Source organism: Neocloeon triangulifer, unplaced genomic scaffold (assembly GCF_031216515.1).
Source record: "Neocloeon triangulifer isolate White Clay Creek 2 clone unplaced genomic scaffold, ASM3121651v1 ptg000010l, whole genome shotgun sequence".
NCBI classification, from domain to species: domain Eukaryota; kingdom Metazoa; phylum Arthropoda; class Insecta; order Ephemeroptera; family Baetidae; genus Neocloeon; species Neocloeon triangulifer.
In genome coordinates, this window is record NW_026775552.1 from 1,622,509 (window position 1) to 1,636,823 (window position 14,315).

The 14,315-nt window shown below is 43.2% G+C and overlaps 2 protein-coding genes across 4 annotated transcripts in view; one reads left to right on the plus strand and one right to left on the minus strand.

The window, feature by feature from the left end:
• The window catches only part of LOC132195746 (segmentation protein cap'n'collar), a 26,489-nt gene extending 23,936 nt beyond the window's left edge, over positions 1-2,553 (minus strand). The window contains exons 1-3 of one of the 3 annotated variants that reach the window (XM_059617926.1): positions 2,127-2,553; positions 1,643-1,941; positions 683-878 (exon numbers count right to left, since the gene is read on the minus strand). In XM_059617926.1, coding sequence (XP_059473909.1) covers positions 683-878; positions 1,643-1,920 — 474 coding nt within the window. In that variant the 5' untranslated portion in view covers positions 1,921-1,941; positions 2,127-2,553. Of the gene's footprint in view, positions 1-682; positions 879-1,642; positions 1,942-1,992; positions 2,012-2,126 lie in introns of those variants that run through there. The other 2 variants (XM_059617924.1, XM_059617925.1) reach the window with 2 other exon arrangements.
• Positions 2,554-3,858: 1,305 nt separating this feature from the next.
• LOC132195748 (KAT8 regulatory NSL complex subunit 1) lies at positions 3,859-13,915 on the plus strand. Its single transcript, XM_059617928.1, has 12 exons — positions 3,859-5,525; positions 5,788-6,013; positions 6,071-6,170; positions 6,437-6,697; positions 7,567-7,848; positions 8,454-8,842; positions 10,620-10,893; positions 10,953-11,022; positions 11,078-11,228; positions 11,877-12,037; positions 12,708-12,833; positions 13,676-13,915. The coding sequence occupies exons 1-12, from the start codon at positions 5,346-5,348 to the stop codon at positions 13,817-13,819; spliced, it is 2,364 nt and encodes a 787-aa protein (XP_059473911.1). The 5' UTR covers positions 3,859-5,345; the 3' UTR covers positions 13,820-13,915.
• The last annotated feature ends 400 nt before the right edge of the window (positions 13,916-14,315 follow it).

Sequence of the window (14,315 nt, forward strand, 5' to 3'; positions counted from 1 at the left end):
AAAGGTTGCAATAACAGTAAAAATTTGAACAGAAAAAAAAACAAGATCTTTTTGAAGTTCATTCTTCAGATAACATAATCTCATAATCATTTCTATTAATTCAGTGAAAGTACTCTTAAAACAATAAGATTCAACTTTTTGAGGGATCAAGTTATATCTTGAAAATTCACATTGAAATATAAAACTTAGACATGTTAAATGCAATTAAACAATAATTTTTAGAACTTTTCCTGAACCATTCAAGCCTAAAAGTCAATAATAAGTATGGCTTCTTAATCTATAAATTATTCCCAAAGTATGTAGCAAAATCTTTGAAACAGCTTCAAGGATCGCATCAAAATTTCCTAAACAAAAAACACAAAAGAGGCAAAATGACGCAAAAGTTGAATACATAAAGCAGAATGTTCGTGAAAAGGGGCGGCGAGTCGGCGCGGGGGGAGTGTCGCGCCGCCTCCGCCCCGCCCCCGACCTGAAGGCCTCCAGCTGACGCAAAAGAAAAAAAAACGGAGAAGACAATTAGCAGAAGAAAAGCAGCTTTTGCGTCACTCTTGCGTCACCGAATTTGCCAGCTTTGGCCGACGGAAAAAATAAAAGAAAATAACAGGAAAAATCAAAGCGGCAGGAAAATGGAACAAAATATGGATCGAAAACCTGAAAGATTGGAATAAAGAGAGAAATTTACCTCGTCGGAGAGGTCGTGCGCGGCGGTTGTGTTTTGCAGCAGGAGATCCTCTGGAGGCTGCGGCGGCGGTGGCGGCTGAGCCGGGGGCGGGGCCTCGGCGGGGGCCTCTCCGCCCCCCTCCCCCGGCGACAACTCTGTCAGCAGGTAAGTGGCCACCGACGCCTGTGGCCACTCAAACTCGTCCTCGATCATCCGGCTGCAATATTTAAAAATTATTTTCATTTTTTAAAATCAAAATCAAATTTTGATTTCTGGCAGCGAAAGAAGGAAATAAAATTAGTTTCATAAAAGCTAGATTGGCTAGATTTGGGGAGCTTCCAGCGGCGGCCGTCTGGTGGCGCCACCGGCCAGTGCCGCTCTTTAAAGGGCACCTGTTAAATTACCTTGAATGACACCTGCTCGACTTTGCACAAAAATCAAAACAAATTCTGTATAAACAGCAAAACAGAGAATTAAATTGACTGGTCTTGCCGTGAAATGTAAATGAACGCTATAAAAAAAGCTACGAACCCTCCAGTTGCTGATTTATACAAAATTTGCACGAATTGACAATGCCCTCCAGTTTAAAATCAAATTGAAATGTAATAAATTGCAAATGTTTATTGAAATAAAAGCGATGGTTGAAAAGAAGATGGATCTTGTACCAAAATCAAATTGTGGGAGGCAAGATTTTGATTATATTGTGGGAGACGGACAACTGATAGATTAGCAATGTTTTAGTTACATAAATTTTTATTCAAATACATTTTCTTTGTATATTATTTGTTTATTATTTTATTAGGAGCATTTGATTTCAAATTTTACTGTTGCTTGATATTTGCATGCAACATTAGTTTTCATTGCGTTTTTTTGTTTACAATTTCAATTAATGTTTAAATTTAAGTTGAAAATTATAAATAATTAAATTTTCAAGTTTTGTTTATATTTTATTTAATGGTGGTAAGTGGAACGAAGACTTGCCTGGGTGGTCTGGCGAGGGTGGCGAGTTCGGAGAGGAGCGAGTGGTAGCGGTTGTGGACGTCCTCGTCGTTCAGCAGCAGGTTCTTGAGGGTGGAGCGGGGCGCGGGGCCGGTGGGGAGGCCCCACAGGGCCCGCGCCAGGCCCCCGAGGCCCAGCTGCACGCCCGAGCGGGCGAGTGGGGGCGGCCAGGGGGGCGGCACCGCCTCCGGCCGCAGCAGACTCAGCAGCAGCGCCAATGTTAGCAGCTCGCTGTTGCTCTGCTTCTTGGCCGCGATCATCGCTCAAATAATTATTCCCACCTGCGAATCACCATTTCAATTAGAGATAAAATCAACAAATTAACAATCGACCACTCGATAACACAATCGGACCCCGGGTTCAACAAACGCCGCAATCTACCTCCCGAGACCCTAGTGATAACAATCTAAAAGTTACTGAGTTACTCAGAGTCCGAAAGGGTCCGAGTGGTGCGAAATGGACTTACGCAAGATTGGAAATTGCTGGCTCTGTTGTTTGAGGAAAGTCTTGTGAATTGAAGTTGTGTCTTTGAATAGGCCGTTTGTGGCCGGAGTGAATTCGCAGTGGGGTGTCGGGAAAAGAGACGCAAATTGGTGTGGCAACCGAGCGGGGTCGTCGTCCGACCGTGCGTCCCAACTACGCACTTCCGCCCTGTCCGAACGCCGTCCGTCCGGGCGTTCAATCGAACGATTTGTGTTGACTCAGGTCGCCAGCTGACTCGTTTCGCGTCGTGCTCGCCGTGCGGTGTGCACAAAGGAGACGCATGTTTGGCAGATACTCAACGCTCGGCATGTCTCGCTAGGCGTTCCCAACTGTCCAAAGTCCAAATAAACAGAGAAGATCGCACTACTGTTCTGACGCAGAGCTGAACTCGGCCAGCAACTCTGTCGCCGAACGTAACGCCATTTGCGTCATTGCTCCCACTCGCACACCCCTACGTTCGCCACCGGTTTTCTACTCTGTTCACTACGTTCACTACCTAGGGTTGGAATCGAATTCTTTCCTGGCAGATCCTAGGGTCCGGTGTGTCCTCGGCGTCCTTTTGATGCGTGGGTCAGACGACGACCCACTTTTAAAAACTCTTTTTTGATTCTGTTCTCCTTTAGATGTCTTTCACTCGCAATAACTTTCCCACTTAAACTTTTGTGAATCGATCACTGCATATCGGTTTTTCTGTCATAACCGGTTTAACTTGAAACACGACTTTGAACTTAAAACTGACAAATTTTATTTTATTTTGCTTTAACGAGTCCACGACAATCAATTCGGGTAATTTTAAGCTAATTGTGAAAATCGCGCTTTCCTTGCGTCACATTTTGCACACCTTGTCAAAAAACCGGTTAGTATCGAAACGGTGTTGCCCGCGGTTGGGCCAAGGGCGCCGGGCGGGTTGCGTCAGCCCGCGAAAGAAATTTAGTGCGAGATAAATAAGCGCAAGTATTGAGTCAGCACGCTCGGATCGCGCAACGACCCGTTCTAGCCAATTCGAGCGAGTACAAACTTGTTTCTCGGTTGCTCTGCCCTTGCTCAGGAAAAGTATTCAATTCAATTACCTGCTCCTCGGCGGCGTCGTCGTCGAACATTTTCGGCGCCCGCGGTTGGCTCGCTTGGCCGGCGACTCGATCTTACAGCGATCGCGCGCGACCGGCCAACCTCATTTGCATGCCTAGGGAAACTCGCTGCCCCTCATTGTCTTGCATGGGAAATTCATTTACATTGAATTGATCCAACCCAATTTACTGTCGCCTGCTACATTTTTTTTCTTTTGCTCTTTCCATCGCAGCGCCTATTTACGTGCGCGCACTTCACCATTTAATACATTTAGAAAATTCCCGCGTTATAAATATTTATTATTATTCACATTTCCCATGCTTGGCAAACTTTGTGCCTGATTTTGTGGTAAAAGCTAGATTGCTATTTTCTGCTAAAATGGTTTGTTTTTTTCCGTTTTTTTCTTAATAATCCAGTGGCTCCACTACAACTACACTATTGCGAGGGTCATACTTTTTCCGAAAAATCTTCACAATTTGAATAATTATTTAAGATTATAAATAAATGCTTCATATTGATAATATACATAAATTACATTATTATTTGAACTTTGAAAGTGATAAAAAATCTTTTTTATTCTTTTTTTTTTTTACTTTTTTTCCCTCTAAGTTTTAACAGATGTAGCAAAAGTCTTGTTAATTGTTTTGTTAATAATTGAGTTTCATAATATATTATTCTATTTTACAAAAATGTTATTAATCTATTATATAATGCAACAATTGTATTTTTAGTGAGCACACAAACAGGAGTACTTAAATTGTCCTAAGTTTTCTGTGACTTCTATGATATTTTCAAATTTTTAATCGAAGTAAAAGAAAAAATAAAACAACAGGATTGGTCTCGTTTTGGCTTGAAAGTAAAAATTTAATTCTTTTAAAAAGGTTCCAGCTCCTCGAGGGTCTCTTCAATCGCACTTCAATTGAAAAATTGAAGTTTTCGTATCTTTGTATCTACTGTGAATTTATTTCCTTTCATTTTGTCGAAAATGCATTCAATTAATAATTTTTTTTCTACATTCAATCCATTACAAAAAAAAATCTTCAATAAAGCCAAGTGTTTCTCGCATAGCTTCAGTACATCCATGTAAAAATCTCTTAAAAAAAATCATTTACTCTTAAAAAACAAATGAAATATCTTTTTTTGTCGATATGCCATGCACGATTTTCACAACCAAATCTGTAGCATATATTAGTTCCGAGCGACAACAGTGCTTCGATGAAAGTGATTCATTGCTGTGTTTGCTATGCGGTGAAAAATGCACCCAGTACCACCTGGCCGAGTGCAAAAATTGCATCCTTAGTATTAATGACTATTCAAAAATAAAGTGAAGGATCACTTTGATTTTATTTTATTTTTTTTCGCGCACCACATTGAAAATTGCTATGTAAAATTATCTAAGTTAAGTTGAAGTTGAACTCAAATGAGTTTCAAATAAAAGAATATATATCTTTTTCTTTCTTTCAATAATTCATGGTAAAAATGATTGCGAATGACAATGTGGATATATGAACTGCATGAGAAATATTGTTAACTTTTTAACAATTGTATGAAATAGAACAAAAATAACAAAAAGTAAATCATTAATGATCACCACTGATATTTATTGCAATAAAAGAAATGCTATTTTATTTTATATTATTTCAACAGGAAATGGGACACGGAATTTCCAGGCCAGAGTTCCACCTGAAAAAATTCTTTCTTATGGAGTTATGGGAGTTATAAATTGCTTGAAATTGATTAAACCCCGAATTTCATTTCAGCAAGACGAACGGGGTCTTGCCGCCTTATTCTTTGGTTCAGACAGTGGTGGCAGCACCGGTCCCATCGACGCACGCCACCCAAGTGAGGTGTGAGAAGCGGAGAAGCCGCCATTTCGCTGCTTCTCAATTTCTCCGCTCGTCTTGCTACGCTAGAAAGACTGCGCGGCGCTGCAGTCGCGAGTGCGTCTCGGTGACGACGACGGTGCTCCTCTGCGGACTCTCCTGCCACAATCAAATTTTGTAAAATTATTTTATTTTCTGATCTGATTCGAGTCGAAAGCCAAAGCCTAGCGTATTTTCTCGGTTTCGAATACGCCATCGTTCGGTTTCGGGCCGAAAACGGGCGTCGAGTGGCGCGGCGCCGATCGAATCCGATGGCGCCGGCGATCACCGCCGCCAGCGACTCCTCGCACTCTCTCAAGCTGGACGACGGCCAGACGCACGAGGCGGCCGCCCCCGGGGCCCCCGCCGAGGCCCACGCGCCCCAGCCCAAGATGCGGCCCCCCCACGACTCCGAGCCTGAGCCGCTCATTTCCGAGGACGACCTTCTGCAGGTCCGTGCCGAATCTTCCTCCTCCAAACGACGAATCCGCCCCCACGATCCTCAAAGGCCCCGTCGGGTCCACTGAGGGCGTTTGCTGAAACCTCTGCTTTCAAATCCTCTCCCAGTTGTGGCTGATTTGAAATTCTGGCCACAAAAATTATGTATTACCAAAACGATCATTTTTGGGTTGCGAGTTTCGCTGAAGGGAAACAGATTTTGTTTATTTATTGGATTACAGATTTGTGACCTTTTGTTTGTTTGTTTTGGAGCAGCAAGTGCTGAAGACGATGGAGGAGAACAAGGGCGAGGTGTTGGGCCAGTTGCTGAACCTGGAGCTGCTGGAGGGTGTCGGCGGTGGTAGCGGTGAGGCCGAGGGGCGGCTGGCGGAGGTGGCTGCGCGCCAGCACCACCTCCAGCGCCGCCTGGACCGCCTTCGCCGCCTCCTGCGCAAGAAGCAGGCGAGGAACCTTGGCTTCCACGCCTCCCTCCAGATCTACGGTAGGTTTTTCACATCTGACCTGCCTGCCAATCAAATATAATATGGCGATTTTGCAGAAATGGTGACCACGACCAAGGCCCTTCTGAAGGCGCGTGGCCTGCGGCTGCACGCGGCCGCCGCCTCAGATGACCTCCTTGACCCTGACCACGTCAACGGGTGAGGCCCCATCCCTGTGACTTGAGCTGGCTTATTAAATTTGCCTAAATTGTGTTTCATCACAAATGTTCCAATTTGACGCTCTTTTAAATCATTTCTCGTCAAAGTAATATTCTCATGCTGAGCTTATAAAATTTAATTGTACTAATTTCACATTAATCATTTTGGCATTTGTGTATTCTTTTTTGATGAATTTGGTCCCTACTCAGCCAGTTTAAACTCAACTTGCTTTTTATTGGAGGAGAATTGACTAAATTTTGTTGCAGGATGTCTCCGCGAGCGTTGGCCTCGTTGGTGAAGCAGCTGTCGAGCGGTGGGGGCGGCGGGGGCGGACTGACGGCCACACTGGGTGGCGCCCTGAGCCACGAGCAGGCGGCCGCGCTGGCCGGTGGCAGTGGTCAATTGGGCCAGCGGCTGCAACACGTTGAGGCTGCCTTTGACTCGGACGTGACCGCCTCCAGCAGCGGCGGCGACTCGGCCGATGAGGCCGCCTCGTTCCCCTCACACAACCAGGCCAAGGCCCCAATGTGAGCTATGATCAATCTCTGCTTTTCGTCCTTTCTTTTTACTCAATCACCAGCAAATTAAAAAAACTGCAATTTGTGTTGTGCTTACTTGAAATGAAACAACTGATTCTGTCTTAAAAAGTTGGAACTATTGTGGAACAATAATTTCAGCGTGGAGCCTTTGTGCTTCACCACTTTGCTTTTGGACACTGAATTTTGTTCACACGTAAAAAAAAGAAAGAAAAAAATAGTAAATCCAATTTGATTAAGTTTGTAACTGAAATGTTGTTTGGTTTGATAAGTCACATTTATTTTTCCATGTTGCTTTTAATTCTTAAACAAGGATACCTGTTTAATGGTTTTTTTATGAAATAAATTCTTAACCATTATTCAACTTTAATTGTACCACATTGTGATAAAACAGTGGTTGCAGTTTCTTTGTTTTTTCCCATAATTTTTTTCATTTTGGGAAATTTAAGCTACCTAGAAAACAATAGAGCAAAAGTTAGAAGCTATTTTGTCCCTCGGTCCAAAGCTAACTGTTCTTTGGCACAATGACATTTTTTGTATGTTAAAAATTTTATGCAGCAATAGCAGAACTCTGTTAAAACAGGATCATTTTTAAATTACTGCCCATTGAAATCTTTTTTGATCTACATTGCATTTTTTTTACTGTACATTGAATTCCAATCTTATTTTAAAATTGGAAGATGTCAAACTGGATAAATTTGATTTGGCCAAAATTGAAACCAAATCAATTCTTACCATAAAAATGAGGCTGATCCAGAAGCCTCCATTTACACTGGTGGGTTTCTGGATCTCCCCCAGTGACAGACTAAACTATAATCTCAAAACATTTGCAAGCTCTTACTAAACTTGCTTGTTTTCAGTCAAAAGAGGGCCGCGTGGCGGTTCGCGCGAGAACGAGCGTCGGCTGCGAGCAGGTGGGCGTGGCTGACGGCCAACATCGCTGAACTCGAGTACCGCATCCGGCAACTGGGCGACTATCAGCGGCAGGTGCGCGGCAACAAGGGTGCTGTCGCCCTCCTGCCCCGTGTGGGCCCCTCTGAGGAGCCCCCCGCCGCCAGCAGGGTCGCCCCCCTCGACCTCGCCACCTTCCGCAAGAGGAAACTCTTCGTGCCCGGCATGCTCACCCCCAAGGCGGCCAAAAGGTTTCTTTTTCCTTTCGTCGCCTTTCTTTAAGCAAACGGCCTGATCAAATTTTCTCATTTCATTTTCATTTAATTGAAAATTGGTATTGAATTTGAGAAATTACTTGCAATAACAAAAAATTTGAAATTTGCTATGTGCAGTTTAAAAATATACTAACGATACCAATTTACTAGAAATTTACCAGACCTGCCCAATTTGCACAATTCATGATTATAAAGAACATTACCTCATCATTTGGATTTTGATGATATTTTGTCACTTAATGACCTAAAATTCTTCCTCACTCCAAATTGCTTTTGAAATGAATTGTGGTTTTTTTTCATACAAATTGATTACAAATTGATTAATGTTTTTTATTTTTCTTAATTAGGATATACATTTCCTATTGAATGAAAAGCAATTGTTGGAGAGAAAACTTCAAGTAATTTTGTTTTTAATTTTATGAAATTTTCTGAGTTTCCAAATGGCATCGTCATTTAATCAAGTGGAAAATGTATCGTTTAAGAAAAAATATGATCAAGCTTGTAATGGACCTTGGCCTGGGCCTGAGCAAGGACTGGTTCAGGGTTTTGTGAACTTCTATTAACCAAGTTTTGTTTTTCAGGGTATGTCCAAGCGCAACGCAGCCGCCTTGTTGCCGCGACTCTTGTTCGATGCCGTGCGTGCTGTGCTTCCCGAAGAAGGGGGCGGCCGTGGCGGGGGTGACAGAGGTGGGTGGCCGCGAGTCTGTGCGCGAGCGGGCGGCCAGACTAGACCCTGCCGTACACCCTGTGCTATCTGCCAACGCGGACGTCGGCCGCTCCCTGCACATGGCCGCCCTCCTGCGGCAGCCCGGCTGGCAGCAGGCCCAGCTTCGCACCCGCGGCGGCCTCTCCGCCGCCGCCGTCAAGAAGGCCACCCAAGCGGCGGCCTCCGCGGCCGCCCTCACAGTCCCCGCCGGCCCCAAGCGCAAGTACAGCAAAAACAGTTCCCACGCCAGCGCCATCTCGGCCAGTGAGTCTCAAAATTTACTAAATCACTCAAAATTTCATTGTGTTCCTTTGTTCCATAAATAATTTTACCTCTGCCAAGTATTTCAAATAACATGACCATGTGAGACGCGGCTAAATATTCCAAGATTGGCTAGATTTAACTACCTTTTGTTATTTATGCTTGTCGACCGAAAGCCACCACCCTAGGTCCGAGACCTACCAAGTCGCACACTAGTCTGCAGCCACTGGCCGCTAAAGATCACCTGCTTGCATTCACACATCACACACATGAACTGAAGACATATGCCAAAAAAATTAATTGCGTTTCCTTTTTGCCACCTCCTATTTTGGAATTTGTTTGGAATTAGCTCATCGGCCTTGGAATAGTTACATTTCGGATTATTTCGGAACAATTCATCGATAACGAAATCACATGCTTGGAAAAATTTCTACGTAATTTCATAGACTTTGAATAGTTGAAATTTAATAAGTCAAAAATTTTACTACTTTTTAACACCAAATTTTAACTTGAAAATAGACAGCTTAATTTACAAAACAAGGGGTTTTAAAAATGCTTATCTTTCCCAAGCCTTTGTTAAAATCTTTCTGATCTACTTTGCGTTGCTGATCCTTCTCACACTAGCAGTTAATTATTTTAATGTCACAATGTCATGATATTTTGGATAAGACTCGTAATTTGGTAAAATTATGTATCTTGGTAAATTTTCCATAACCTTTAAGTATCTAATTTAATGCTGATAAGGTTTTGCTACTTTGGGACTTTGTTGTAGCCGTTTGATCCATCTTATGTGATTTGAATTTAAGTCGCCTTGGTAGCCTAGAATATGCTATGGAAATTAGTATGTGGATTGGACCACAGATTTAATGTTAATTTCTGTGCCGACAACAACGGTTTGTCCAATCTACACTCTCAATATCCATTGAATGTGCAAATCTTCTGACAAAATGGAAATGTCATTTTTCCCCCCTTTTGAAATAATACAACAATGGAAACAAGAATGAAATTTTAATTCATTGCGAGGAGTTTCAACGTTGTCAAGACATTTGTTGACTTAGACCTGGGTTAACTTAGCCCACCAGCAAAATTGAATGGTGGGTTAAATAAGCCCAGGCCAGGTTAAATTAGCCTGGGCCAAGTTAGCCATTTGGATCGCCCTCATTGTGATTTGAATTTAAAATCGGCTTTTCCTCGATGGGTTTTTGTGAGTTGTTTATTGTTTGAGAAAAACAATGAGGGCGATCCAAAAGCCTAACCTGGCCCGGGCTAACTTGACTTAGCCCCGGGTTAACTTGGCCCACTAGCAAAATTGAATGGTGGGTTAAATTAGCCCAGGCCAGGTTAATTTAGCCTGGGCCAAGTTAGCCTTTTGGATCGCCCTCAATATCCTGCTCTACATGTTTCGGCTGATTGCGAGTCTTCTCTCGACCACCGCCGGGAAAGCTCATGAATTATGGCTGCAGCCCGCAGCCGTAACATGTAGAGCACGATAATGAGGGCGATCCAAAAGGCTAACTTGGCCCAGGCTAAATTAGCCTGGCCCGGGCTACTTTAACCCGCCATTGAATTTTGCTGGAGGGCTAAGTTAGCCCGGGGCTAAGTTAACTTAACCTGGGCCAGGTTAGGCTTTTGGATCGCCCTCATTGTGTTTCTGAAGCAACAAAAAACTCACAAAAACCCATCAATGGAAAGCCTAATTTAAATTCAAATCACCAGGAATCAACCCTCGATGGTGAAATTCTACCACAAAATTCTACAAAAATTGTGCAAAATGTTCCAGAGTTGCGGAAAAAGGCAAAGGCGCGCAAAAAGCTGAAGCAGCAGCGGATGGCGGCGGCGGCCGCGGACAACAAGAAGCGCGTCAAGAAGGTGTCGTGCAGCGCGGCGGGGGCGGAAGAGGCCCCCGGGGGCGGAGGAGGCCTGCTGCACGAGCTGCGCCAGGTGCGCAGAAAGCGTGAGAGTTCTTACGACATTGACAACATAGTCATTCCGTACTCGATGGCCGCCCTCACGCGCGTCGAGAAGCTCGAGTACAAGGAAATCCTCACGCCCAAGTGAGTCTTCAAATTTAAGCAAAAAAATTTTCAATTTAATAAAAATAATTTTTGCCAAGGTGGCGCGTGGCTCAAATTTTGTCGGCAGTCTGCAAGGGCAAAGCGCGGCCCTCGACGGACGAGAGCGAGGTGAGTGGCCTTGTTGACCTTTCGCTGACCTCAGCTAACCTTTGATTGCCCGCAGGTGGAGGACATTAGTGACGAGGCGGTCGGGTCGCGCCACGAGCCACTCGAGCTCGAGGAGCGCCGCAAGTTCCGGTGTGTGCCGCAGCGTGGCGCTGTCCGCGGCCGCCGCACAGACAGCCGTGCCGAGAGTTCCGGCGCAAACACTCCTGGTACGAAATCTACTCCAGCATTATGTCAATTCCAAAAGCACCATCTTTCCTCTTTTCTTGGAAGATCTCTTCTAGTTTAAATTATTAAAATCAAAACTTCCTTTCCTGGTTTAAAAATTAAATTATGTCCCAGCTTCGCCTGTCTTGAATGTGAGCATTTTTAGTCCCACAGAGTGCTATTTTGGGAACTCTTTAAAATGGAAGTGTCACAATGAACAATTTTTTTTTATCTTGCTAATGATGTGGAAATTGCAAAACTGGCATCTATAAATTACAAATTTCATTAATTTAAAACTTTTACAGCAAGTGATTAAACTTCCTTTTGTCTCAAGTTCCGCATTAATGATTTGATGACATTTTCTTAAAACAGATTTCAGTAATGTGTCTTAAATGTTAAGTGAGACTTCGTTCAGCCACGTTTTTAACAGTTCTGATTTTGATAGGAAACTTTCATTTTTGATAACTTCGTAATAATCTGGGCTTTTTTCAACGAGTTCTGCTATTTTTTATAATGTTAATTTGTAGCTGCGGGAAAACTAGTGATTAAGTTTTGGAGAAAAATTAAACTATTACGTCTTCAGCTGTCTGATTAAATAGGCCAATCAAAATCTGATCGGTTTGTAATTCAAGGGTTGTTTGTGTTTGCAGACCCGATGTCCCCGAGTGGGGTGCCTGAGGGCGTGGACTCTCCGCTGACCTCGCCCCGCGCCACCCCTCTGCCCCTGGAGGAACTGGGACGCAGCAAGGGCCGGCGCAGGACCGCCTCCCTCCTCCTCCTCCCGGAGGCGCCACCCCTGCCCTTCCTCGAAGTGAGTGCTAATTTTTCTTTCCACACTTATTCTTTTGGCCTCAAACGGAATTTGCCAAAGTAATCATTTGGCGCAGTTCCTTTGTTATAAAATTGCATTTTTATAATCAAAAAATGGTGCTTTTATGTTTCCCCTTTTTTATCTCCAGCTCGACAAGTAGGTTTCATTTGAAAACTCTTGCGTTCAAAATACGAGTTTTAGCAAATTGCTAACTGGAGCTGATTGCCAATTCCTTTGAAATGAGATTTTTCCTCTTATAACCTTTTTTGATCTGTTCTAAGTGAAGAAACTAAAATTACTTTTTGATAGTGCATGTAAAAATTATTACCTCAATTTTTAAACTACTTATTGGTAAATCCCAAGGAGGTGTGCCTTAATTGTGATAATTTAAGAAAGAATCGGATTTGAGTATCTGTATTTAAATTTGGAGTCACATTTTCTATAACGTTATAAAATCCACATTTTACCGTTTGACCTTCAATCGAGAGGGTAAATTGACCTGTTGAAATAAAATTCAGACATTTTTGCCTGAAATGAGGACCTGAATTATGTTTAATTTTTCAAAATTTTAACGTGGATTAATAAAATTTACCAAGTCTTTGCACATCTGATTGAAATCTGATAAAAAAAAAAAATAGAGTGAAATTTGGTTTTGTTGTTTGTTTTGCAGGAAGTGGCGCGTCCCTTTGAGCCGCGCGTGTTTCCCTTGTCGGAGGAGCAGTGCCAGAAAATCCTGAGCGAGGAGGCCGACGAGGTGGTGACCCTGCCGCCTCCAAGCACTGCCCCCGCCCCCCAGGTGAGCCCCTCTACAAATCCTTGTCTATTTTTAGCTTGCGGCGTCGTGTGCGGCGCGTCGCCTGAAAAATAAATGCGCCTTTGACACTTTTACGGCTAAACAAATATTTAAAAGCGTGCAATTATATTCTTTCTTTTGACGGCCGCTCCTGAACTTTGTCTGATTTTCAGCGAAACGCACTTTATTATGCTCGGATAAATCAAATTAATTGCTCGAGTTCGCTGTTGATGGAAAACCAAGCATTCAAAGTTTTCAGTCAACCAGAAACTTCTTCGTTTTTTAGTGCATTCCTGAGCACTGCGGCATTTATATTTACTCACTTTTTCCATCTGGCTGCAGCCTAATGTGAAACACATTGAAATGACAAATAGCATCTTTCAATTATAAATTCAGTAACCAATTGCTTCTAGTTTTATACTATCAAAGTATTCTATTAAAATGGGACGTGATGGTTTCAGAAATGCTGACGGCGTCTTTTTGTGTTTTCCTTTTTGACGAAAAGATTTATTCATTTCTCAGGCTTTTGATTCAAGGCAAAAAGTTGGTTCAATATTTAAATAACAGGATCTTATATTTTTTAAGCCGTGAAATGTAACTCTAAAAAATCTCAGGAGTATTATGAGAGTAGAGTGAAGACGCGTAACTGAAGAAATCTTAGGTCTTTTGATAATTTTCACTCAAGGCAGCAAAGTTCTGCCTTTCAATATCTTTAGCACTTAATTAGTATCCTCTTTGGTAAGAAAACTTAGCGAACAAAAAAGTAAATTTTAATTTCAATTCGAAATCAAACTGTGTTTTGTTTTTGCTTATTTTTTTTGGCTTAATTGATGTTTGTGTTGCAGTTGGTGGCAGAGGAGGCGGTGCCGGAGGCGGCGGGGGCGGCCGTGGGGCCGGCGTCTCCGTGCAGCAGCGACTCGACTGAATCGGCGCTGCCCGAGGACGACCCCGAGTGGACGCTTCCAGACGACGACGACAGATCTCAGTGAAGACGTCCCCACTAAACTTTACAGTTACGAGTTTGTAGTTCTACAATTAAGTTTAAAAAGAATGAAAGAAAGAGTCAAACAAATAAACGTGGAATATAATTTGAAAATGCGTGTTGGTTTCATTTTTTTGCTGCTAATGGACTCGGCGGCGGCGGCGCAAGATAAAATTTACGAGCGTCAAAATGTTAACGACTTGTTGGGGGGGGGGGGGGGAGGGGAGGTCGGAGAGGAATTTGGAATCGGACCGAAATAACAAGTTGTCATAATTCACTCGCCCAACTTCAATTTAGGCCCCAGCGCGGTGACAACACTTTTCATAATCGCTGGCGTGCCGAGGAAAGCTTCGAGCGAGGTGCTGGTCAAAGACCGCAAGCGTTAATTAATCTAGAGCGCCCTCCCTCGCCCATCAAATCTTCAATGTGTCTCTTTCAATTTGTTCGGGCTGATTTCTTTAAAAAAAACCTTGTCCGTATTACAATTGTGTGGCAAAGCCAAT

Coding starts and splice junctions, on each gene's coding strand:
- LOC132195748 (XM_059617928.1), top strand. CDS start 5,346: ATGGCGCCGGCGATCACCGCCGCCAGCGACTCCTCGCACTCTCTCAAG. Junction 7,849..8,453: donor ACCCCCAAGGCGGCCAAAAG/GTTTCTTTTTCC, acceptor TTTGTTTTTCAG/GGTATGTCCAAGCGCAACGC. Junction 11,229..11,876: donor TTCCGGCGCAAACACTCCTG/GTACGAAATCTA, acceptor TTGTGTTTGCAG/ACCCGATGTCCCCGAGTGGG.